General features: G+C 47.2%; 1 protein-coding gene across 1 annotated transcript in view; it reads right to left on the bottom strand.

The window, feature by feature from the left end:
• ITIH5 (inter-alpha-trypsin inhibitor heavy chain family member 5) overlaps positions 1-20,244 on the bottom strand; it is a 76,151-nt gene extending 55,907 nt beyond the window's left edge. Inside the window, exons 1-2 of the mRNA XM_003130820.4 lie at positions 20,054-20,244; positions 9,048-9,092 (exon numbers count right to left, since the gene is read on the bottom strand). Coding sequence (XP_003130868.2) covers positions 9,048-9,092; positions 20,054-20,143 — 135 coding nt within the window. The 5' untranslated portion in view covers positions 20,144-20,244. The remainder of the gene's footprint in view (positions 1-9,047; positions 9,093-20,053) is intronic.

The raw sequence follows: 27,053 nt of genomic DNA, 5'->3' as shown, positions 1-27,053 counted from the left end.
TACTTATCTGTCTGATGAACACACATATAAATGCCAAAGTAAATCATCTTTAAATAGAAAAGCAAATCTATCCAGTGTTTTTCACATTCTTCACAATGCTACCTCCTTTGACAGCTGACGCTGAGGGAGTAAAGAAGCATTAATGGGGAGTTCCCACTGTGGCTCAGCAGGTTAAGGATCTCAGGTTGTCTCTGCAGTGGCTCGGGTCACTGCTGAGGCTTGGGGTGGATTCAATCCCTGGCCCAGCGCTGTGGGTTAAGGATCCCGTGTTGCTGCAGCTGCAGCACAGATGACTCTGCATATATTTCTTTTATCATTTTAAAATATCTCTAAATGGAGACGGCCTGAGTAAATCACCCAAATTATGTTTTCTTCTGAGATCCAAGAACCTGAGGCGAAGCCAAAAGTAAGGAGGAAAACCTTGGGTTTTAGGAAATTATTCCTGAAATCTGAAACAGTCGATTTCAAAATATTCTTTATGAATATCTAGTCTCGTCAGGACAAAACCTCTTACTTTAAGCTGCTGAGTTTGGAGCAGATGTTCATACAGCAAGAGAACCTGATCATCTGGGAGTTCCCGTTGTGGCTCAGCCGGTTAAGAAACTGACTAGTATCCATGAAGATGCGGGTCCGAGCCCTGGCCTCAATCAGTGGGTTAAGGATCTGGCATTGCCACAAGCTGTGGGGTAGGTCACAGAGGCAACTCAGATCTGGCTTTGCTGTGCCTGTGCTGTAGGCTGGAGCTGCAGCTGCAATTCGACTCCTAGACTGGGAACCTAAAGGCACAGCCCTAAAAAGAAAAAGAAAGAAAAGAAAGAAAAGAGATACCTGGGAACCTTGGTTTTTCTCCCTTAAATGATAAACACTCAAGACAGGACATGGAGCTGAATCCATTCTGCACTAGCGTCTCGTTCTGACATTTTCCAAACATTTTTTCCCCCTATCAACTTGTCACTTCTTTACGCAAAAGTCAAGGGCTGCGAGGGAAAGACACTGTGAAGTTTCTGACTGTAATAAACAGACACCAGCTCTAGCTGCACAGCATCTTCCAAGAAAAACTGCGTTTCTTCCCTAGATAGTCTTGGTCCAGTACTGCTTCTAACGTAAAGACTTCCTGCGCTTGGTGTCCTGTTGACTCTTTTTGATGTCACACTAATTTGTTCTCACTGACGATATGATTTTCACTGAAAAAAAATTTTTTTTGGCTTTTTAGGGCTGCACCTGCAGCATATGGAAGTTCCCAGGCTAGGGGCAAAATCAGAGATGCAGCTGCCAGCCCACACCACAGCCACAGCAATACTGGGTCCAAAGCCACATCTGTGACCTGAGCGCCACAGCTCACAGCAACACCAGATCCTTAATCCACTGAGCAAGGCCAGGGATCAAACCCGCATCCTCGTGGATACTAGTCTGGAAGTTTCTGCTGAGTCACAACGGGAACTCCCAATTTTCACTTAAAAGTTCACAGAACTTAAAAATGTGAAAATTAGAAGACGCCTGACAAAATACAAAGTTTGACTACTCTGTTATCTTCTTTGGCCTTAAATTAAGCATATGAATGTAGCAGAAGTTTCCACAACACTACATCAATAAGAGGAAGCCCCCAAGAGACGGGCCGAGAAAAGTCTGAAGAATCTATTTTAGTTTGGCTGCTTCTGCCCAGTAACTGTTTTCCCACAGGAGCCCTGCTGTTATTTACAAGCAAAGCCCTTGCCTTCCGGGTAAGTCACCTCTCCAACCACCATCTATGGACGACGACGACACGCAAGTCTCTTCCCCCGCCCCTTCCTGGACGGTAAACTCGTGGAAAACAGGGGCTGTGGCTGATTCTGGTTTTTTTTTGTTTGTTTGTTTTTTCATCCACAGCTTTTACTATAGAGTAAAAAGCAAAAATGTTTATACAATTGAATTCTCTGCATCTTGAACAATTAAAGAAAAGTATCTGTCTCCCCCAAAGGAAATAGTAACAAACCAGTATTTAGTAAGCAATAGACTGAACTCTGTGATGGACCAGAAAGAAATATCACACCCATTCCCTCCTCTCAAGGCACTTAAGATCAGATGGAAAGAAAGTGCAAAAATTAGAGAGAAACACAGGAAGGCGTGGGGAGATATATGTACGTTTACTTATTGGCTAGAAGATTTTTCCAGAGCTCAGAAGGAAATCAGTCAAGATCGTAAAAGTGACACAAGGCTCTGAAAGAGATGCAGCATTTATATGCGGTGAAAGAGAACAAAAAAGAATATTCTAAAACCACAAAAGACACAGAAACAGGAATGACCCATTTCTGGAATAAGAACAGAGCAGCTTAATTTGAAGGGAGTTCCTGTTGCGGTTCAGTGGGTTAAGAACCCAACTAGTATCCATGAGGACGCAGGTTCGATCCCTGGCCTCACTCCGTGGGTTAAGGATCCGGCGTTGCCGTGAGCTGTGGTGTAGGTCGCAGATGCAGCTCTGATTGGACCCCTAGCCTGGGAACCTCCACAGGTTGCAGGTGCAGCCCTCCACATCCCCACCCACCAAGACGACAAAGAATGGAGGGTACACTGTGCGAAGAATACTGGCCAGGCACGTACAATTGTGAGGAGGTGAAGCACCCAAAGGCCAAGACTGAACCTGGACGTCGACAGAAATGTCCTAAAAGAAAGGACAGATGACAGCGGCTCCATTTCCCCCGAAGCACAGTTTTGAAGAGTCTGCCGTGCCCTCCATGTCTTTATTCGCCCCAGGACTTTTCTGGGGCCGAGGGCTGGGAAACAGGGGGCGGAATCCGGTCTTCCTGTGACATTATCACTCCTTCCTTATGTTCCCTCCAAAAGCCAAACAGATGGAAAAGCGTTTTGAGGCCGGAGCGTCTTAATTGCTGCTTGGGGGGGACCAGAGGTGTGTGTGACTCATGTGAGTCCCTTAAAATCCAGCCCCCGCGCAGGACGTCCTCAACCCGCCAAGATGCCGTTTGGAAAAGGGACAGAGAGGCGCTTGCCTTTGCCCGAACCCGGGCCTCTCCCCAGAAGAGTCACCTTTGCTGTTTTATTCCAGCCTAACTGATCCTCATGGACCATTAGGAGAAATCAGGTCGGAAACCACCGGTGCCCCTCACTGTAAAACTCACTGGGGCCCAGCAGCTGGCTGCCCCCCGGGCCAGAGATCTCTGCTAAGCCGTAATGCTTCTCCTTTTGGAGAGAAACAGAGCTCGTGTTGTTACGACACGAAGCAGAAGGCCCGGAGGACCGGATCTGCCGCCTTGGAGACAGAATCTGCCCTCTGTGGACAGAGGGTGTCCTCGGCGCTGGATTGCCCATGTGCAGAAATACGTTCTATTTAGCAATAGTGCATGTGATGTTTAGAGAGGAAACACAGAAGGCATGACCTTTATTCAGAAAAAAAAAAAAAAAATCCCTATTCTATCTACCTCCCAAAAAGGATAAGCCGTGATGGCAGAGCTGGGAGAAGATGACTGACTGACACACACAGAGAGGGAACGGCGCCCTCTCTACCTGCTGGACTGACAGTATTTTCTCATTCCTTTATATATGTATTTGTCATTCAAATATATATCTTTGTCTTTTTAGGGCTGAACCTGTGGCCTATGGAGGTTCCCAGGCTAGGGGTCGAATCGGAGCTGTAACTGTCAGCCTCTGCCACAGCCACAGCCACAGCCATGTCAGATCCGAGCCACGTCTGTGACCTACACCACAGCTCACGGTAACACTGGATCCTTAACCCACTGAGCAAGGCCAGGGATCGAACCTGTGTCCTCATGGATGATAGATTCATTTCCACTGAGCCACGACGGGAACTCCCCCCGCTCCCCTGCTTTTTTTTTGGCCAAACCCGAAACATGTGGAAATTCCCAAACAGGGAGCCTGGGATTGAACAGACGCCAAAGCAGTGACCAGAGTCACAGGAGTGACAACGCCAGATCCTTAACCCGCTGCACCACCAGGGAACTCCTATTTCCCCTACGCTTGATGCTCTGGCATATGGGCCTTTGATCTTGGAGAGGCTGCTCCTCCCAGGGCAGGGCTGATGCCTAGAGAAGAGGACAAAGGGTCCCCTGTGAACACAGCCTCCATATACAACCAACCAGCCCAGAGTCCACCCCTACCACCTCCCTCACCAGGCACTCACCCCAGGCCAACCTTTCCCCTGCCCCAAACCACCCCAGGGGCAGCCACCTGATAACTGGACCATCCCTCCAGCCCAGAGCCTGCCAACATTTTCCAACCTGTCCAGTCCTAAAGCTTGTTCTGCAAACCTAGCCTGACTCATCGATTCCTTCCTGCCAAAACCCTAAAAACAGTCTTGGCCACGCCCTCCCCTGCCGACCCCCACTGGCCCTGCGGCTGCCCACGAAACCCTGCCTGGCCTTGTGTGCCTCTTCTCCCTTGGGACCTGTGAGTACAAATGTCCTCCTCCTTTGTGACCCTCGTTTCGTGTCTGCGTGTCTCACCCCATCTGCTCAAAACAAATCCTGGCTACAAATTTTAGAATATCTGCTCTGAAGGCCATGCCAAGACACAGCCCTGCCATCAGGAGGTTAAACGATGACAGAGAATTGTTGCAGGAAAACCAGACCAGTCGCTGTTACGCAGCATGGAGATGCAGAAAAAGAGGGTACTTGTGCTTTCCAAAATATAAACATTTTTGATGTCTCTGATGCCAGAGAGCTTCATTAAAAAGGATACCGAATTAATTCAAAATAAAATCAAGCAAATCTCCAAGGGGGTCCATGAGCTGGTGGAGACAGGAGATTGCCAGTTGTTGTCACCACCATCCTCCTCATTCCCTAGAGCAGAGAACAATCAGATTAGCGTTGCGTGGCCAGAACACGAAACACAAGGAGACGCCGGTACACTAAGGCTACAGAGCCCGGCAGGAGGCAGACCACACAGAGCTTTAGAGGTCCTCAGACGACATCCTGCAGGTGATACAAAGTCACTGGAGATATTCGCAAAGGATATTTTTTGTCAATTTTGTAAAGACATTTGCAAAAGGCATCTGCACCAGGCCTGTGCTGGAAAAATCATTCTGCTACTGTTTGGACGGGCAGATAAAATCCGCATCAAAAAAAATGCTAATACCCGTAAAAGGCTTTTAACATCCCTAGAGATTGCTAAGAATATCGGAGCGATTGGATGATAGGATCTAAGGGGAGGGGGCAGGAAAATCTTTGTAACCAAGAATGAAACCTTTAAGGGTACAAAGACCAGATGAACTTATGTATTACTCATAGGCTTTAATTATGGGAAATAAACCACAAACAAAGTTAATCGACAAATGACAGATCTAGGACTCTTCCAACTCAGAAGATACAGTATCTGTAACATACAAAGATCTCCCGTGTACTGGCAATGAGGGGATAAAAAAAACACCATAGAAAAATGGGCATAGGACCTGAAAAAAAAAATTCACAGAACAACTCTGAACGGCCAGTTAACGTCTGGGGAAAAGTCCAAACTCTTAAGTAGTCAGGGAAATGCACATTATAAGAACAATGAGATACCACTTTACACCTAAGAGACTGACTAATCAAAAAGAGCAATTATCGCATTGCCGGTAGAACTATGCATATTAATCATTGCTGATAGAAATGGAAATGAGGGAGTTCCCGTCGTGGCGCAGTGGTTAACGAATCCGACTAGGAACCACGAGGTTGTGGGTTCGATCCCGGGACTTGCTCAGTACGTTAAGGAACCGGCGTTGCCGTGAGCTGTGGTGTAGGTTGCAGATGAGGCTCGGATCCCGCATTGCTGTGGCTGTGGTGTAGCCTGGTGGCTACAGCTTCGATTCGACCCCTAGCCTGGGAACTTCCATATGCTGTGGGAGCAGCCCTGGAAATGGCAAAAAGACCAAAAAAAAAAAAAAAAAAAAAAAAATGGAAAACAGAAAATACTAGGAGTATTCAAAAAGTAGTCTGACCATATCGATCAAAATTAAAAGTGTAGGAGTTCCCTGGTGGCTCAGCAGGTTAAGGATCTGCTGTTGTCAACACTGTGGCTCAGGTCACTGCTGTGGCGAAAGTTCAATCCCTAAGCCGGGAACTTCTGCACACTGTGGAGTGGCCAAAAAAAATTAAAAGCATATACACACTCTGATCCAGCAAGCTCCCTACTGAAACTCTAGGCCACAGAATTAAAAGCACCCATGTGTTGGAAAAAACAAAAGTTTTTTTTTTTTTTTTTCCCAGCAGCATTTATAGGAGCAAAAACCTGGAAACATACTGAAAGGTCATCAATAGTAGAATCTTTGCTAAATTATAGTGTGCCAACGACCTGGTATATATTTTTTTCTTTTTACGGCCACACCTGATGCATATGGAGGTTCCCAGGCTAGGGGTCGAATCAGAGCTACAGCTGCTGGCCTATACCACAGCCACAGCAACGCGGGATCTGAGATGTGTCTATACCACAGCTCACGGCAATGCCAGATCCTTAACCTGCTGAGTGAGGCTAGGGAAGAATCCACATCCTCATGGAAACTATGTCGGGTTCTTACTGCTGAGCCACAATAAGAACTCCTATTTTTCACCATCTAAAAGAACAGATAGAGCCTGGCCAGGTGATGCACCGTCGAGTAAAAATAATAAGAAAAATACATATGGTTGGGAAGGGCGTTTGGTGCACTGGTGAGCACAGATTTAGAAGCTAGACTGCGGGACTCAAAATCCTGGTTTGACCACCTCCTACTGAAACTGTCATTTTGGACAAGTGACTCAGAATCCGTTTCCTCGTCTGTAAAATGCCTCAGTGAGCTGTGGCCTGTAGGAAGCTCCCCTACCTTCCTCTGCCGTGTCATTTTTCTCAGTGTCACTTGTCATCTTCTCTGTTACTAACACACTAAACCTTTTATTTTCTTTACTTTCTCTCTCTCTCTGCCTCCCTGTGGCATTCAAACTCCATGAAAGACAGGGTCTTTTGCCTGTTTTGTTTATTGCTATGTTCTCTCAAGGCTTTGAACTGTGCTGTTTCAAGAAAAACACTTGTTGAAAGCATGGGGGTGTGTATCTAGGTCTTTGCTGGGGGACTCCTGTCCATGAGTCTGGTATCTCTGCACGTTCTGCGAGCAGAGGCACTGGCTCCATCTGTTTTGTACTGTGTTTCCCAGGGTGTTTGTATGATGAACGGCCTGGGAAGAGAAAGGTGGGGTTTCTCTTCAGGCAAAGGGCAAGTCGGCTTAAAGTCGAGAAGAATAAAGAGAATGTCTCCTTCTGCAAAGATCAGGCAGGCGTGGTGCTTGTTATAAAAGAGTCGGGTACCCTAGGCTCGGGGTCCCTCTCTTGTGATGTGTGATGAACCAACTGCATGTGTAGGTGTCACCTGGCCCTCTCTGTGTCACTGCATGAGAACTGAGTGCAGGCACAGATCCTGATAGGCTGACACTTCTCGTACTGTGAGTAATAAACCATCCTTTGTTTCTGGCCCAGGAGTCTCCTGTTTTGTGCCCGCATCCGTGAAACAACAACAAACTAGCTTGTTGGCTTGGAAGTAGGGTAGAAGTCTAGATTTTTCACACTTCTTGATATGTTTGTGTTCCCACATGGCTTACGATGATGTGAGCATGGAGAAACATGTGAAAGAATGAATCCAAGGTTAACAAATCTGGGGTCTGGAGAGGCAGGATTGAAAGCATCAGGAAAGGCAGGGAGGAGGGAGTTAAGCAGAAAATGACGAGAATACAAAGTCCTGGTCCAGGAGTTCCTTGTGGCTCAGTGGGTTAAGAACCCAACATAGCCTCCGTGAGGATGCAGGTTTGATCCCTGGCCTTGTTCAGTGGGTTAAGGATCGGGCATTGCCCTGTGCTGCGGTATTGTGGTATAGGTCACAGATGTGGCTCAGATCCCATGTTGCTGTGGCTGTGGTGTAGGTTGGCAGATGCAGCTCTGATTCGACCCCTAGTCTGGAAGCCTCCACGTGCCACAGGGGCGGCCCTAAAAAAGAAAAGACAGCAAGGTCCTGGCCCAAATGCAGATGGCGATGGTTGTGACACTGGTCGCAATGAACCTGATGAAGACTCAAACCATCCAGGAGCTGAGGCGGTGGTTACACGCCTCACCCACCCACGCGGCTCTGCTGAGCCATCCACGTCCTCAGGGCTGAAGGTGTGTCCCCATGTTTTGACAGGACACTGAACACACAGTGGGAAGGAAGGGCTGGGATCATTTCAAACATACTCTGAGAACTCCTGAGCACCTGCCACCACTCCGGGTGAGCCTCCAGCAAGCACTGAGAGCCTCACCTACCTGCCTGCCCACGAAGCTTCAGCTTACAAATGTGAACTCTGCTTGCTTCAGCTGCTCACATCCCAGCAGAGACGTCAGGTCTTGTGTGGGAACATCATAAGAAAGTAAAGATTTGCTTAGGTGTTGTGTTTTTTTTTTTTTTTTCTCCACTAAGAAGGTCTTTGAAAACCTCACTCTTTGTCCAGACTGTTCTACTGAAATAATCAGGTCTCTTTGCAGGAAAAAAAAGAAATGCACTTAAAGTCTTATACAAGAAAGGCCTATAAAAGAAAACCTTATAAAAGCTACATCAGGAGTTCCCGTCATGACTCAGTGGAAACAAATCCGACTAGTATCCATGAGGTTGCGGGTTTGATCCCTGGCCTCGCTCAGTGAGTTAAGGATCCGGAGTTGCCATGAGCTGTGGTGTAGGTTGCAGACACGGCTCAGATCCCGCGTTGCTGTGGCTCTGGCGTAGGCCGGTGGCTACAGCTCCGATTCGACCCCTAGCCTGGGAACCTTCATATGCCATGGGTATGGCCCTAAAAAGAAAAGACAAAAAATATATTTTTTTTACAAAAAAATATATATTATATATATTATATGTATTTAATATATATGTATATGAGATATACAAATATATAAAATATATTTATATATAAAAATACATACATATGAATAAAAGTTATGCCAGTTCATGCTCAATTTCTTCCACATGCGACTTTCTAAGCTTTGGAGGAGCTGCAAGCATAGCTACGGCCTGGTTCAAAACACACTGAACAGTGAGGGGGACAGACCCGGGAGCTGTGTCGGGAACATACGTACCAGCCTTTGCAACAGCCTGACTTGCCTTGGGACCCGGAGGCCAACCTAGAAGAAGAAACGAGACAGGAAGCATGAGTGTGAGGTCCTTCTCAAGTGAGTCAGACGAGGGGGGTTAAAACCAGTTTGAATTTGCACCAGGCATTATCCATCCTGAAAAGTGGATTTGACCTTTCCCCAGGGAGCCAGGCCAGGATCAGAACTCAATCTGCTCAGTCCCGGCTACCTGCCGGACCCCTGGCCACACGAGCTTGGATTCCCATGGTTCCCACATCTTGGGGAAGAAATGACCAGACAAAATGACCAGAACAGAGGACCTTACAATATCCGTATCCACAGGTACTTTTTTAAAATTTTTATTTATTTGTTTATATATTTATTTGTTTATTTATTTATTTATTTATTTAAGGGCCCCACCTGTGGCATATGGAAGTTCCCAGGCTATGGGTCAAATGGACACCAGGCCTACACCACAGCCACAGCAAGGCAGGGCCCGACCCCCATCTGGGACACACACCACAGCTCACGGCAATGCTGGATCCATAACCCACAGAGCGAGGCCAGGGACTGAACCTGCATCCTCATGGATACTACTCAGGTTCTTACCCCACTGAGCCACAGTGGGAACTCCTCACAGGCACCCTTTTTAAATTAAAGATTTGGTTACTTTAGCTGCAACGCTAAAGCAGCCTGACCTCAGCTCTAAACGAGCCTCGATGTTTATAGACAGGACTTGGTAAATGTATTGTTTTTCTTTGTTGTGATATCCTTGCGTATTTTTTTTCTTTGAAAGCTGCTATCATGGAAGATCGAATGTAAACCGCTACCAACTGTAGCAATGATGCTTTTAATACAAGTGACCCATGACATGCAAAAAAGAAAAAGAAAAAGAAAAAAAGCATATCTGTGTTTGGTTTCCATTTATTTTTGGCCTGAAAATAAGCTCTTTGCTGTTGTGTCTGTTACAACGAGTAAACACATTCGCTTTGCTCTGATGGGCTCATTTGTTCCCCTCAAAACTCCAGGAAGCTCTGGAAGCAAAACTGGACCCACCTTGACCTTTCTCTCCATGTGTTGTCTGGATGATGTGCTGTGCTTCCCCACACGCAGTGAGGGCGGTGGGAAGATGACAACATCCTTATTTTAAAAAATCATATGTGAATTAACCAGCCCCTCTGGACTAACCAAAGAGTCCTAGCTTTCTCAGGGCAAATCCCTGTTTAAATAACAGAAGTGTGAACTACCGCTGCAGTGAATAATAAATAATAATAAATCAGCCTTTCTGGAGGGCAGTTTAACAATGCTGCTCAAAAACTTGGAAAATATGCTGAGATTTTATGCATACCTTTTAAAATAGCTCTTTGGGGTACACTTGAATAAACAATAAAACTCATTCATTTAAAGTGCACAATTCAATGTTTTTTTAGTATATTCACAGAGTTGTGCAACCATCATCACCATTAATTTAGAACATTTTTATCCCCCAAGAAGCCCTGCACTCTTTAGCCAACACCTCCCACCCCCAGCCTTTCCCCCGCCCTAGGCAACCAGTAATCTACTTTGTTTCCATGGATTTGCTTATTCTGGACATTTCCTATAAATGGAATCATACAATATGTGGTCTTTTATTACCGGCGTTTTTCACTCGCATCAGCTTGTAGCATATGTCTGTACTTCATTCTTTTCTACCTCCGAATAAACATTCCACGACATTCTGTATATCCACTGACCAGCGGATGGACCCTTAGGTTATTGCCACCCTGGAGCTATTATTTATTTATCATGTGGACTTGCACAGACCTTCTCGTGGAGGTCTTTATGTGGAATACGTTTTTATTTCCCTTGGGCAGATACCTGCGAGTGGAATTCCCAGGTCACATGGTAAACTTCAGCTTAACGTTTAAGAAATTGACACACCAATTTTCAAAGTGCCTGTAACCTTCTACTTTCCCACCAGAATGCATGTCTTTTACTGGAGAAATCCTCCTTTCAGAAAAGTATCATACGGGGGGAAATCAATAGGAAAAAACATGAATGTACAAAAAAATTCCTTGCAACTTTTAAAATAATTGTTAATCATTGGGAACAGCCTAACATACCCTTTAAAGGTGGTTTGGTTATTACTGTACAAAGAATATAAACACAACAAGGTCCTACTGTTGAGCACAGGGAACGATATTCAACATCCTGTGATAAACTATAATGGAAAAGAATATAAAAAATAATATATATATAATATATGCGTATAACCGAGCCACTCTGCTGTACAGCAGAAATTAACACAGCATTGTAAATCAGCTATACTTTAATAAAATAAATTTTTAAAAGTAAGGTAAAATATATAATGGTTTGGTGAAATATATTATGAAACATTAAGTAATGAGAATGCAGCTATCAAAAATAATGATATGGACCTAACTTTATTGACATCAATGCAATTCCTACTTTCAGAAAAGTATCACATGGGGAAAAAAATCAAGAGTAAAAAAGGAACGTACAAAAAAAAAAACCTTTGCAACTTTTAAAATAATTAACTGGACTTCTGTGCGGTTCACCAAATATTTCCCTTTCTGCCAAAAGGATGGAATTTCCAGACCCCTTTGTGGGAAGACTGGACCACATGACTGGTTCTGGCCCATGAGCTATGAAGGTGAGGGGCAGGTGTCACTTCTGCACCGAGGACTCGACTGCAGGTGTAAGATCCTCCAGCTGCCTTTCCTCGACGGCACAGAGGTGAGTGATTTCTGAGACGTCGCTGCCCCGTGAAGCCCCCGTTCCCAGTCACCACAGCCTACACACCTGCTCCATCGACATCCCAAGACGGACAAGGCGTACAAGCAAGAAATGCACCTTTGTCCTTGAGGTCACTGAGATCTGAGGGCTGTCACCCCAGTACAGCCTCGCCTGTCCTGACTGTTATATTCAGGTGCATTTTAAGTAATTCGATCAGGTAACAAAATGCTACATTTAACACGATCTCATTTTTGAAAAAATAAGTGTCTGCATGTGTGCAGAACGTGCCCAGATGCTAATGGCAGTTACCTCCAGGGGGCTGAATTCTTGTGCTTCACACTCTTCTCAGTTTTGGACAAAAGACCTCAGTTCTGGACAAAGGACCTTGTATGACTTCCAAATAGAAAAAGACAGTAAAGATAGTTCCATGTAGTCAACTAAAAGTATAACAGAAACTGGTTTAATCGCTATCCTCTTCCTGATCCCTGCAAATAGATGCACATACTCTACTGGAAATTATGATTATAAGCCATTATAGGGCCTCCTCTGCTACAGAACGTGGAACAGAAGAATCAGTACAGGATCCAGGTTGGCTGCTGCCTTGGCTCCAAGTGAGAACCAACTCCGAGGAAGCAGTGCTTTTGATTTTCTAAAAGGAGGTGAGCTGTATGCAACTGCCCAGCAAAGGCAAAATCTCCACCAGTTCTGTGGGTGCAGAGTTCCCGTGTGGCTCAGGGCTCACGAGCTCAACTTGTATCCATGAGGATGTGGGTTCGATCCCTGGCCTCATTCAGTGGGCTAAGGATCCGGCATTGCCATAAGCTGTGGTGTAGGTCACAGATATGGCTTGGATCTGGCGTTGCTGTGGCTGTGGTATAGGCCGGCAGTTGTAGCTCCCATTAGACCCCTAGCCTGGGAACCTTCATATGCTGCAGGTGCGGCCCTAAAAAGCTTAAAAAAAAAAAAAAAAAAAAAAAACTCCACCAGTTCTGCAGGTTCATCTCAGGCCTCTCCCTTCACAAGCCTGTGGAATAGGCTGGGGACCACTTGAAAGAACTCTGATTAGAAGGGAAGCCAGGCCCTTCTCAGGTATTATGTTCTCTGGTTGATCTAAAGTATTTTCTTTGAAGTCTCCTGCTTCGTAAAATAAGTTTTCCAAGAAAATAAGCAAGCGGCAAGGAGAACAAGAGAACATTTCATTTTTGAGATGCCTGTCTGACATCCCAAGGGACGGTGATGGCTACCCTTCGGTCCGAATTTAGACTCAGAACCAGGATCAACATTTCCTGGTGCCCAGAGGTTCCTGGTGCCAGGCAGCAGCAGAAATGGGAATGATAGCCATGGCGTCCTTATTGTCTTTAGTTAGGGAGTCCTGATCCCTTTTCATCTTGAGAGTTTTCCCCTTTGCCTTATAAAATTCTGGGAGCGGGGGTTAAGGACGAGGAACTACTTCCAGCTTAATGTCAGGGACAGTCATGAAGAGTAGTCTCAGCCCTTGCGGCCCCAAATCACAGACTTAAGAGACAGCCCAAATGTCTATAAATGTCTGACTGGGTCACTTTGCCATAGAGCAGAAATTGACACAACACTGTAAGTCAACCACACTTTAATTAAAAAAAAAAAAAAAAAAAAGATGGCCCAGATAGGATTCTTTGCTCCTCCTGAGCTGAGCTGATTTCTCCAGCCTTGAAACAGATGTCCAGACCAGGTGTGACATCTACGTGTGGAGAAAAATCAACCACCACGGTTGCCACCAAAGACCGTACTCTCCCACTAGAAAGCAATAGGCTCATGAAAACTGAATAGACAAGGTCATTTTTATAAGTTACAGAGGAAGTGGAAAAAAGACATACCCGGGTGACTTTATGATGGAGGGATGGGTGTTTGCAGGAGTGGGATGAAAGGAGAGGAGAAAGTTAAAGAGAATCACATCCCACACCAGGAACCATGCTGAGCATGATACTGAGTCTTTAACTCACGCAGACCAAGCAGCACGCACTACCAGCAATGGTGGCAGCTAAAGAGCTCCTCTGCCCAAAGCATGTAGCAGTGACACCATCCCGGCTTCGGTGACTAGAATTCCCTCCCACCCCATCATCAGAGAGTCCAACAACCCCCACCCAATCATCAGCTAGTTCAACTCCCCCCACCCCAGCATCAGAGAGTCCAAAACATCCCCCCCCACCCCATCATCAGAGAGTCCAACCACAGGAAACACAACATAGCAGGCACGACTTAATGGTCATCCTTTGGGCCACAGAGGTGGTACTTCTTGCCCAGGGCCAATCACAGGCTGGAGCAGGATCAGGAGGGGAGAGGAAGGCGGCTAAGGCATGTCCCCAGGTGGGAAGAGCATGGAAGGAGGCGGGAGCCAACCCTGATCCGACCCAGGGTGAGGGAGATTCCGCTTTGGGGGTGGACGCCTTAAGGCCCCAGGTCCACTGGAAGAGACAGAAGGGGGGGCTCCTGCCGGCTACTCTTCCTCTGAGCTCGGGCTCGGCTCGGTCACCCTAGGTCCTGTAACAGAGCCGGGCGAGGCTGCACTTCGGTCGGCCTCAGCCAGACACCATCAAACGGCTGCAGGGGTGAAGCCCAGTGAGAGGGCCCTGGGGCAGGAAGTTACCCCCAGTGGGCCTCCATCTTCTGAGGGCACCCCGAATCCCAGAAACCAAGACCCAGGAACCCAGGAGTCAGCTGCCCCCAGAGATCTGGTACCAGACCTGACATAAAACCCAGGACTGCGGGTGGGAAAGCCAGGGAGATGCCGTCCGCCACCCGGCAGGGGAGAGTCAGTCTGGGGAGATCCCCATCGGGTCCCTGTCACCCACACAGAAGTCCTCTTCCTTCGGAGAAACGTTGCTGCAGGTTGTCTGGCTATCACCCACTGGCAACTCGGGGTCCCCACGCCCTCAGCAATGGAAGAAGAAATGGCATCTGTAGGCTAAAATTCCTGACCATTGCCAGGCAGCTGAAAAACCAAAATAAAACCCAAACCCACCAGCCTTAGGCAAGCCACCCTGTTTCTTTCAACCTATTAGAAATAAGGGAAGTGAATCTGGCCTCTAGAAAAATGATGGTGAGGGTGGAATCCTGTTTTAAAAAAGAGTCTCATGGAGTTCCCGTCATGGCTCAGTGGTTAATGAATCCGACTAGGAACCATGAGGTTGTGGGTTCGGTCCCTGGCCTTGCTCAGTGGGTTAAGGATCCGGCGTTGCCGTGAGCTGTGGTGTAGCTCGCAGACATGGCTTGGATCCCTCGTTGCTGTGGCTGTGGTGTAGGCTGGTAGCTACAGCTCCAATTCGACCCCTAGCCTGGGGACCTCCATATGCTGTGGGAGCAGCCCAAGAAATGGCAAAAAGACAAAAAAAAAAAAAAAAAAAAAGAGTCTCAGGTCTCCATCCCACGGCCCCACCTTCCTCAATCGATTCTCTGTTCCTTAGATACCAAAAGCTCGCAGATCTCCAGCTGGATCTCTGGTGGGCAAGGCTGCTTTAGGTTAGAGCATCCGAGACTTTGGGACAAGTCCTAGGCAGGAACCCAAAGTCACACGCGACTCATCACGCAACTCTCAGGACTCCCTGACCCTTCTCCCCATCTCCCCTCAAAAACCAGATTCGGCTGGTTTGGCGGTGAGCAAATCACTGGCATCTCTCCCACAACTTCCTCCTTCCCCATTCAGCCTTGTGACTCCGTCTCAACATCCTACCCATGCACATAAAGGAGGCGTTATTGAGTGGTCTGGAGCTCACAAAATCTTTCAATGACTTTATTTTTCAAAGAGTTTTAAGTCGCCTTGATTTTCTGTGTTCTCCCAAATGCATAGGTTCCCAGTGAGAGATTATACAAGGTAAAACCGCACAATTGCTCAGCTCGTGGAATCAGACATGGATTGCCACGCAGGATGTGCCACCAGAAGTCTATGCTCAACCCTAGCTGTGTGCCAGGAGCTCTGAACACAAATTGCATTTAAACAAATGACATTACGCTCCAAATATGAAAGTGGCTTTGTCTTTGGAGGGGTTGTTGAGAGCCTGCCTTTGCATTCAGCATGCCTGGCTTCTCCTCTAGGTCCTTCAATGTCACATGGGTGCGTCATTTCCCGGTCACTTTGGGCCGCCAAAGTTCTCCTAGACAGTAAGGTCCCTGAGACACTTCTTGCAGTAGAGATTCAACCAGGCTATACATAAATAATAAAAAATGGTTACTGGTAGAATTCCCTGGTGGCCCAGCAGTGAAGGATCTGGCTTTGTCCCCACTGTGGCTCAAATCACTGCTGTAGCGTGGGTTCAATCCCTAGCCTGGGAACTTCCACACACCTCAGGTACAGTCAAAAAAAAAAAAAAAATAGCTAATGTGGCCTGAGGGCTCATTCTATGTAAGTGCTTTGCCTGAATTAATTCATTTCATCCTCACAACCAGCAGAAGAGCAGAAGTGGGTTTATTATTTTCTACTTAATAATTTATTATTATTTAGAGGCTAATGAAACATAAGCTTCAGGTCCCTCCCTCGCTTGATCCCTTAACAAAGGGTGATATGTGGGGTGTTTGTCAGCCTGTCAAAATGTGTCATTTGTGGTGATTTATTTATCATTCTAAATAAATGTTTGTTTTACCACCTAACTTGGTAGGCACCACTTGAGATTCTTTTTCTTTCTTTCTTTCTTTCTTTTTTTGTCTTGTCTTTTTAGGGCCACACTTGTGGCATATGGAGGTTCCCAGGCTAGGGGTCGAACTGGAGCTGCAGCTGCCGGCCTACACCACAGCCACAGCAACGCCGGACCCTTAACCCACCGAGCGAGGCCAGGGATCGAACCCACATCCTCATGGACCCTAGTTGGGTTCGCTAACCACTGAGCCACAATGGGAACTCTGAGATTCTTTTTCTTCAAGAGGGCTTTGCTAATGAGGTAAACTTGACCCCCTTCTCAAACTTCAGATCCCCTCTTGCCTGTGAGGTAGGAACCATTCACCACACCATCTTGCAGGTAAGGAAACAGAGACCCAGAGAGGTTAAGTGACCTGCCCAAGTACACACAGCCAGTAGTAAATGGCGGCTCCAGATTTGGCTCCAGGGCGGTCTGGCTCCACCTGGAATGATCTTAACCATATCCTTTATTGCTTCCTCTTATTTTTACCCAAAGCTCCCAGCAAACTCTCCGTGACACTCAATACTTAGTGGCTCCTGTCCTTCTGTAAACCAAAAGCTGCTTTTGTCATCACAGGAGTGCAGCCTCCTCCTTATTTAAGGAAAAATCATATCAATTTGAAAGCAGGGAGGTTTGCTCGTGAAGGTCAAGCTCCTATAAGATTCTTTCACATCCGAATCAGTCTAAGTGTGATCTCGGCATCAGCATCATCTGGCTTTCACCCCAACCTAGTGGATCGAAATCGGTGGGGCTCAGGAATCTGAATGTTTAATAAGCTCCCTGAGTGTCTTTCTGCAAGAGGAAGTGTGAAAACCACAGCCAACGGGAGCCCCTCTCTGTGGGAACTACTGTGTACTGCTGAGGTGGGGGTGGGGGAGGAAGGAACTTGAATCCAGGATATTATTAGTAATATTTTCAATTAAAGGTAAATAACAAAAATTGCAGCCAATGCTAACAGGTGCATTAATACTCACACATTCATTGATACTTTTAAACTGTTCATCTATCATTCTAAAGACCCCAATGACTGACACTCGAGCACTGACTCCATTGCCAGGCATCACATTTTTAAGTATATTACTTTTTTTTTCTTTTTTTGTCTTTCTGTCTTTTCTAGGGCCGCACCTGTGGCATATGGATGTTCCCAGGCTAGGGGTCTCATCAGAGCTGTTGCTGCTGGCCGGCACCACAGCCACAGCAACGCAGGATGCGAGCCATGTCTGCGACCTACACCACAACTCATGGCAATGCAGGATCCTTAACTCACTGAGCGAGGCCAGGGATCGAACCTGTGTCCTCATGGTTATCAGTCGGGTTCATTACCACTGAGCCACAATGGCAACTCCTCAAATCCCACATCTGAAACACATGCAATTTTTTTTTAATAGAGTAGAGATCAAAAGGTAAAATCGCCAATTTTCACAGAACTTTCTACTTGGCATTTTTTTTTTTTCTAATTTAGTCCTTTTCTGGATATAAATAGGGCCAGGGACTGGCAACAGCACAAAATCACTCAGACGGGCCAAATCCGTGTTATTCTACGCAGCAAAGTTCAGTGTGAAGCCTACTTGGACTCGCAGATGTCAGAGCTTTAAATCCTCCTCTTCTTCGCTCATAAACACAATCTTTGTTTCGGCGATTCCCACACTCTCCACCCTCCGCCCCCTAAAACTTTTAAGATCTTTACCCGAAATTCCTTCCCTCAGCACTTGAGCGGCCCTGCCTGCCCACAGGCGCTACCAGTAAGTGCCCACAGCGTTCCGAGCCCGCCAGGTGTATGAACAGACCCCATCCTCATTTCATGCTTCCACACTTTACACAACAGGAAATTGAAGCCCCCGGGACCTTGCCCTGCGCCACAGAGCTGCTAAGTGCCAGGATCGAGAGCCAAACGCAGCCAGCCTGGCACCAAGCCCGCGTCCTTACCCACTGACCGAGACCTCCACCACTTATTGAGCACCCACTGTATACCAGGTCCTTTGCACAAACTAGCATCTGGGTCCTTACAAGTAACACACAGGAGGGGGTGGCTGCCCTGCTGTGACCGCCTGGAAAGAAAAGCACAGAGAGAGTCAGCAGCTTGCCCAGGCCACCCAGCTGCAAATGGCAACGGGAAGACCAAGCCTCTGTGCTCTCCGGATCCCAAGCCTGCACATATTCCCCTCCACCGCCTGGCCTCCTGGAATTTGTATGGATTGTTCTTCCTGACAGTCCTGTGAGAGAATGGCCGTTTCTGCCAAGTTCCAGAGGAGCACATCCTTGAGGCAGAGGCAACATGAAAGGAAGCGCGGGCTGTTTAGGCAGATTCTGTTTTCCAGATCTGCTCTTCCCACCAAGATGCTCAGAAAGGGGACAGAAAGTCGACCTGCTTATCTCTTCTTCCATCCTGTGAAAACACGCTTTAAGCTAAACAATTTAAATACCATGTGGAAACAGTACCAGGAGATGCAGAAAGGCAGGGTCTAAAGCATCTGAATATAGTAAACAGGGTTTTGAACTTTTCTGTCCAAAATCTTCAGAATTATAAAAAGATTAATCTGTATCTACTCAGTGATTCGATCATAGTGCTGTATCTAAATAAAATTTTCCTGGTTTCCAGATGAAAAAAGAAAAATAAAAAGAAATGCCCTGTCTGCTTTAATCAGGTCCGAGCCATTTCTCCCTCTATGGTCTGTGCGTCGATAACTGTAGGAACCTGTTTTATACTCTTCAAAGTGCTTTCCTTTCCACAGGAACTGTCTCCAGATTTCATAGCTCCAGATTTCATTTCATTCAGCTGTGAGGTTAAGCCATTTACACAGAATAACAGCTAAGGGGAGTTCCCACTGCGGTTCAGCGGTAAAGAACCTGACTAGGATCCATGAGGACGTGGGTTTGATCCCCGGCCCCACGCAGGGCGTTAGAGGATCCAGCGTTGCTGTGAGGCCATAGACACCTCTGGAATCTGGCATAGCTGTGGCTGTGGCTGTGGCTGTGGTGTAGGCTGGCAGCGGCAGCTCCAACTCCACTCCTAGCCTGGGAACCTCCATATGCATCGGGTGTGGCCCTAAAAAGCAAAGAACAAATGGAACTGAGACCCTTTGGTTTTTGGTCCTCTGCTATCATCTTGCCACCTTTAAACCACTGACAAGAACCTGACCGAAAGCTGTGTTTTCTGGGGTTTCCTATGGGAAAAGCGGACCCTTCCAGGTGCGTGGAACTTTTCCTAGAATATGCTTTCTCTCTGGAGTAACTAGGAACCCACAGCAACAACACACGACCCCATACACGGTCTTAAAGAAACGTAGTTTACTTGGGGCTCTGGCTCAGAAATGCACAACAAAAAAACGACCAGAAATTCGCGCAGGTAGCAGAGGCCAAGAAGGCTTGATTCTGCAGGACTTCCAAGGTGGCAGAACAATTCTACAAGAAACTTCACCAGCCAGACGCTCGCCTGGAGCAGCAGACGGGGAAGCTCCTGAGCAGAAGGTTGGGGACAGAGAGAAGGGGAACGATGTGCCAGAGGATCGGGTCCTCCCTCCCTCCCTCCCGTCCAGGAGCCTGTCCCGCAGCCGCGCGCGAACGAGGCGGTGGGAAGGGACCGCAGCCGGCGCCTAAGGCCCGCCCTGGGACCCCCAGAGCTCCACTTACTTGCTCCGAAGTGTCCCCCCAGGTCCCCGCCTCTTCCAGCGACCCCGCGCAGAGGGGCAGCGCCAAGCACAGCCCGAGCAGCAGGAGCATGGCGGGACCGGGGCGGCGGCACTGGGACGCGGCGGGACGCGCGGGGACAGCGCGGAGGACAGCGCCGGGCTCGCGGCGGCGGCGGCGGCGGCGGCGGACGCGCGAGGCCCCGCCTCCCCGCGCCTCCGGCCCCTCCCCTCAGACCCCGGCCCCGCCTCCCCGACCCCTGCGGCCCCGCCCCTCAGACCCCGGCCCCGCCCCCCCGAGTCCGCGCTTGTCCCCGAGCGCAGGGCGCACAGCGAGCCCTGCCTTCCCCCCACCTCCTGCCCTTCAGCCCCGCCCCCTTGCCCTCTGCCGCTTCCTCCATCCAGCGCCTGTGACACCTGCCACCACCTCCCCGCGCGTGACAATTTTTTCTTCCTCTCCACTTCTTCATGGACTCTTCATTCCTGTCGCAGGAGGACGCGGCAAGGGCCAGCCTAATCCTCCACACACAGCACACCCTTCACCTGCTATAGAGTCCCGGGATGTGATACCACCCTCTCACTGCTGATACATCCTACCCCCGTCCCCTATATACACCACCCCCACCTGCTGTGTATACCCCCACCCTTTCCCCACCTGCTCTGTATACCGTATCCCCCACCTGCTTTGTATACCACCACCCTTTCCCCACCTACTAGCCCAAAGCCAACAGAAGACCTTCTCCCTTCTGCCCAGAGAACAACACTCCCCTTGGCATCCAGCACTGATGCTTACAAGCCCAGTTAAAGGATGCTCGGGTGTTCCCCTCATGGCGCAGCGGAAACGAATCTGACTAGTGTCCATAAGGATGCAGGTTGGTCCCTGGCCTCACTCAGCGGGTGGGCAATCCAGGGTGGCTGTGGCATAGGCCAACTGCTGTAGCTCCCATTCCACCCCTCTCCTGGAAACTTCCATCTGCCTCGGGTGCAGCCCTAAAAAGAAAAATTAACTAATTAATTAATTAAAGAAGGGATGCTCATTTGTAATCTAATGCAGAAAGTACTGGCAATGTTGTCCCTTTTTATGCAGTTCTGGCATAAGGGGACAGAAAAGAGGAAGCTAGAATCGGCACCATGTCATAGTATTTCTGATTTTTTTGGTTATTAATCATGCAAATGAATGTCATTTTCATAGTTGCAAACTCGATGCTATTTCCATCCTGTCATAGGAAGAATTATTATCTGCCAACCAAATCACCCACCAGCCCTTTAAATTCTGGGCTCTGTCTTTCTACCTAGTAGATACACAATATGCTGGAGGTGCTTTTTTCATCTTTCCAAAGACAATCACCTAAAAGACATTTTTTTATGTCTCTGTAACAATTACATCTAAATCGATAAGCTGAGCAATAGTGAAAAGTTGGCAACAACCTCAATGGCCAAGAGCTTCCATTCTGTGGAATATTATGCAGGTATTAAATAAGAACTCCCAGGTCTATAGTAACATGAAAAATGTTTACTGTGTCATCTAAAAGAAAAATATCAGATCACATGACCATATCAAGAATATGAGTAATTGGGTAAAAATACATATGCATAGACATAAGAACTACAAAAGATAAAAACAGTGGCTGTGTTAGTTTATGGTGATCTCTCTTTTTAAAAATATTTTATTGACTCTTGCTGACGTGCTGATTGTTTAAACAAAGACATTAAGGCAGGGGGATATTTCTGTGGTGAAACAAATGAAAAGAAAATCAGTGTCATTAGCAATTAATCACTTAATAGCCTTAACCACTGACTAATTTAAAAAAACGTGCCACCAACACAAAGCGACAGGAGCTGGTCCAGCAAGGTTTCTACAACAAAAACCTTGGAAAGGAAAGCTTTGAAATAAGTCAAAGGATTTTTATTTTTAGTGTTTTGCTAACCATGAGTTACAAATGTAACGCCAGGCCAGGGCTACTGCTGTGGCGTGGGTTCAGTCTCTGACCTGGGAACGTCCAAATGACACAGACATGACTAAAAGAAATTAAAGGCTTTCCTCCCTTTCTATTTTTTTGTAGTTCATGGGGGGGGTAACTAATTAATTTTTTTCTATTTTTGTCTTTTTAGGGCTGCATTCATAGCATATGGAGGTTTACAGGCTAGGGGTCAAATCGGAGGTAATGCTGCTGGCCTACACCACAGCCACAGCAACACAGGCTCCAAGCCACATCTGCGACCTACACCACAGCTCACAGCAGTGCCGGATCCTCAACCCACTGAGCCAGGTCAGGGATCGAACCTGTGTCCTCATGGATACTAGTCAGGTTCGTTACCACTGAGCCACCATGGGAACTCCAGGTTTCCAAAACTTGATAAGCATAGGCAATGCTTTATATTAGCCTCATTAATAAGGATGAAAAAAATTAACTGTTCCCTCCACCCCGTAAAGGGGCTGAGGTACCCCCACAGACCTGTCCTTTGGTTTTTTTGTTGTTTTGTGTGTTTTTTTTTTTTTTTTTTTTTTTTTTTTTGCCACATCCACAGCATATGGAAGTTCCTGGGCCAGGGATTGAATCTAAGCCGCAGTTGCAACCTACACCTCAGCTGTGGCAACACCAGATCCTCAACCCACTGTGCCCCAGCGGGAACTCCTGAGGTCTCATTTCCTGTTTCACCTCCAGGGGAAACTGATTTTGCAGTTTAAGGCTACTGAGCTCCTAGAAGCTCAGAGCTGGAAAAGACCCTAAAACCCAATCCTGAACTTCTCCAAGGGGACACATCAGGGGCTTGCCCAGGTGCATGCTCCAGGCAGAGGCAAGTCTCTCGCCAGCCCCAGGTGCTTACGGGCAGAGTCTGGGTCCAGGGCTCAGCTGCAAAGGGGCTTCTTGTTGCAGGAATGAAGGTGAGCTGCTGCCAGTTCTTGCTAGGAAAGAGTTCCCCTGAGTTACTGAAGGACCGACCAGGGGCTCCAAAATTTCAGAATTGGACTCATTAGAGTTCAGGGTTTTATTCTGCTCCCCGACCTGAGACCGCCAATGGATGGGCGCAGCTCGCCAGGGCAGACACTAGACAGGGAAAGACAGGCGACCCATTGGCTTCTTCTTCCACTGAACCCACACCCAGTCGCCCCTGGTTCCTCTGGCCAGCTGCTCCAAGGTTAAAGCCCCTGCCACCCCAGTCCTCTGGGCACCCCCTCCATTCCTCCCTCCCCCCACGCTCCTTTTTGAGTGGCTGCAAGGCCATTGTCCTATTCTGGGCCAGCTCTGGTCCCCCTCCTTGGTATCACCTTTTTATCTACTTATACGGCCTTGTGTTTCTCTTGGACCCCTGACAACTTAGCCTAATCACGACAGTTTCCTACTGTTTGGCTTTTTTTTTTTTTTTTTTTTTTTTTTTAAGTCAAAAAGACTGGGGAGGAAGTGGATTCCTTTGAGCTTTGGCTCCACGGTTTCTCTGGAGCTCTTGACATCTTGGGAGTCTAGCTGTACTCACATGTCATCTGTTTAACCCACGCTGAGTTTTTCCCAGAGAGGAGATTTGCAGAAGAGAGAACAGAGAATGCCATTTTCCAGTTTCTTCTGATGGATAATCTGCTCCATTTATCAACTCTTCACAAAGCGTAACACGTCATATTTCAATTGGATTTGAGTTTATATCTCAGATTAGAGACCCCTAGTTCAATTTGATTTGCTCCTTGGCAAAGATTGTCACACGCTTGTGTTTATATTCCTGGTTTCTGGCACGTTGGCCTGAAATGGAATCGTGTTCGCTGGATGGTTGAAAGGACGCAAACTACCATGATGCTTCTCTGGGCCAGCCGTGGACGACGCAACACAAATTTTAGACACGGTCCACCACCCAGGAGAATTCCCCATTTAGATACAAAGGTGGACTAACAAACAACATCATTTGAGATGCTAAGTGGGGTGGCGGGGAGGCGTTGAGAATACAACCGTGGACTAGAATTATTCGAGAAGGCTTCGGGAAGGAAGTGGAAATTACTCTTTGTGCGAATCAGATCTGAAAGCCAGATGCAGAAGACAGGGCGCTCTGGGGATGGAGGAGGAGGGGTACAGAGTGGAAAAGGCTTTGACGTTGGGGACAAGAACACAAAATGCTGGGGAAAGGTCCCGGTGTGGGGAGTTACCTGTAGAATGTTCTTGGCAGACAGGTGGGAAAGGAGATTGCAGGGGTTGCCAAGGGCAAACCTGCCACCCAGGGCAGGTCGAAATGTTTCTCCAGCCCCTTGGGAAGGGAGGCCAATAGGTGCAGGCATTGCGGTATTTCTTTTCCCTAAAGCTAATCTTTTAAAAGAACTGTCCTTGACTTCAAGGTTTCTGTCCCTCCCATCAATGACAGCGACTGACCGAGGACCTTTTGGGTGGGAGGGTGAAACAAGGATGCCCCCTGGGGGGCGTGTATGTTGGGGAGGGTGGGGTGGAGGAGGTGGTGTGCCAGAATCTTAGGATGGTCTTGGGGGAAAATATGCCATTTGGAAAAATCTAGATGATTCCAAAGTCCTGTCCCAAATCCTGCCCCCGCCCCAGACACTGTATCATATAACTGATATAAAAATGTTTGCTATTTCAGTGACTCATGCTTGCTCCCATTATCAATTCTACAAAGTGAGTAGTGGAACACATTTTTTTGTTGTTTTCTTTTCTCTTTTTTTTGCTTTTTAGGTCCGCACGCACGGCACATAGAGGTTCCCAGGCTAGGGATCAAATTGGAGCTACAGCTGCCAGCCTACAGCAGAGCCGCAGCAACTCAGGATCCGAGCTGCCTCTGCGACCTGTACCACAGCTCATGGCAACGCCAGATCCCTAAGCCACTCAGCGAGGCCAGGGATCGACCCCGCAACCTCATGGTTCCTCGTCGAATTTGTTTCCACTACGCCACGATGGGAACTCCTTTTTTTGTTTTTTTGAACACAGCTTTTATGCTAATGAAACTTAAAAAAATACGTTTTTACTTTAAAATATATACGTGGTCTAACCTATATAAGCGAAAGATTCAATGGCAAATCTGTTTAAGTTGAAATGTCAATACAGCCATAGAAAAGTACGCAACCAGTTGTAAATCAAGGAAGTGGCTCTTTGTAAACCATTAAAGTGAAATTACATGGCTCGTTGCCAGATGCGTATTGATAGGTTATGTCATTTAGCAATTTGGCAGCATCTACACAGCCACCAAGCTCCCCGTGTAATTGAGGCTCAATAAGCATTTCATGTGATGCATGAATGCATTTGAAAAGAACACACACACTTTTTAAAAAATTTACTTCATTGAAATGCAGTTGATTTACGATGTCAGGTTAACTTCTGCTATGCAGCAAAGTGATCCGGCTCTGCATACATATGTATATATATAGGGATCTTTTAAAATATTCTTTTCTAGTTTCGTTTATCACAGGCTATCGAATGTGGTTCCCTGTACTCTACAGTAGGGGCTTGTCTATCCATTCTCTATAAAATAGTTTTCATCTGTTAATCCCAAACTCCCAATCCATCCTTCCCCCACTTACCTCCCCGTTGGCAACCACAAGTCTGGAGAAGAACACACATACTTTTTAAGGACATCTGTGCTGTGGCCTCTCCGCCCAGGATTCACCTGGGCTAGGTGACCGTGAGGCCTGTGCATAGTTACCTATGTGTAGAAATTTCTATAGATTTACGTGATATGCCTAATGATGAAAAGCCGAAGGGATGTAAGCTGCGGGCAGCACTGTCTATCAAAGCTGCACCTCTGTCTGCTGTCTGACGCATCAATCTCACTTTGGGGAATTTATCATACCAGTACAAGATTATTCATCATAGCATCGTGTGTGATTCCCCTGAGATTGGGAAAAAAATCCAAGAGTTGATGAATAGATATCTGGTTAAATATAACTTGATATCATGAATGGGGGAGAAGATACGAGGTGGCTTTCTGTGTGTTGCTATAGAGACATACCCAGTATAGGAGTTCCCCTCGTGGCTCAGTGGAAATGTACCCAACTAGTATCCATGAGGATGCAGGTTCAATCCCTGGCCTCGCTCAGTGGCTTAAGGATCCGGCGTTGCCGTGGGCTGCAGTGCAGGTCCCAGATGCGGCTTGGATCCTGCGTTGCTGTGGCTGTGATATAGGCTGACAGCTGGAGCTCCAATTTGATCCCTGGCCTGGGAACCTCCATATGCCGTGGGTGTGGACAAAAAGACCAAAAAAAAAAAAAAAAAAAAAAAAAAAAAGGAAGAAAGAGAAAAGATCTAGCGGAGAGTGTGTGCTGCCTTAAGTGAAAGCAGGGAAGACCCTAAGAAAGCACAGTCACAATCACTTGTATTTGCATAAGGAAATTCTAGGAAAACCTAACAGTTAAGAAATGTATTTGGGGAAGGCAGGATGCCAGTGGGTGAGGCGGGGGGAAATGGAGGGGTTTTGTTTTCTCTCATAGTATTTGTTTATTTTATTTTATTTTACTTTTTTATTTTTTTATTGTTATTTTCCCAATACAATTTTTTTCCTGCTGCACAGCAAGATGACCCAATCACACATGCGTGTACGCATTCTATTTTCGCACGTTATCAGGCTCCATCGTAAGTGACTAGACATAGCTCCCAGTGCTGCACAGCAGGATCTCATGGCTAATCCATTCCAAAGGCAATAGTTTGTGTTTTCTCACACAGTATTTGATGTTCTACTTTGAACATTGTGAATGTGCTATCTATTCGGGATTCATTAATCAATTAATTTAATAAAATTGCAGCTGCAATGAAAAGAGTAGTAATAACGGCAAACCTGACTCCTGCCTGACGTTTCTCTCACATCAGACTTGATCTCACTTGCCGGGCTGACACCAACGTCAGGATCACATACGGGAGGGACCTGGATGCCTCCGCCCCCCGGCTCCCCCGGGAGGCTCCTGATGCGCACACGCGTGCACGAGCACGCACGCATGCACGCACGCGCACGCCACACCCAACTACTTCCGGTTTCCTATGCACTTTCTGTCCTTGCTTTCCTCCTTGCTTTGCACAGTTTCT

The sequence above is a fragment of the Sus scrofa genome, chromosome 10 (genome assembly GCF_000003025.6).
Source record: "Sus scrofa isolate TJ Tabasco breed Duroc chromosome 10, Sscrofa11.1, whole genome shotgun sequence".
In the NCBI taxonomy this organism is placed as follows: Eukaryota; Metazoa; Chordata; class Mammalia; order Artiodactyla; family Suidae; genus Sus; species Sus scrofa.
This window is presented reverse-complemented; position numbering and strand designations above follow the sequence as displayed.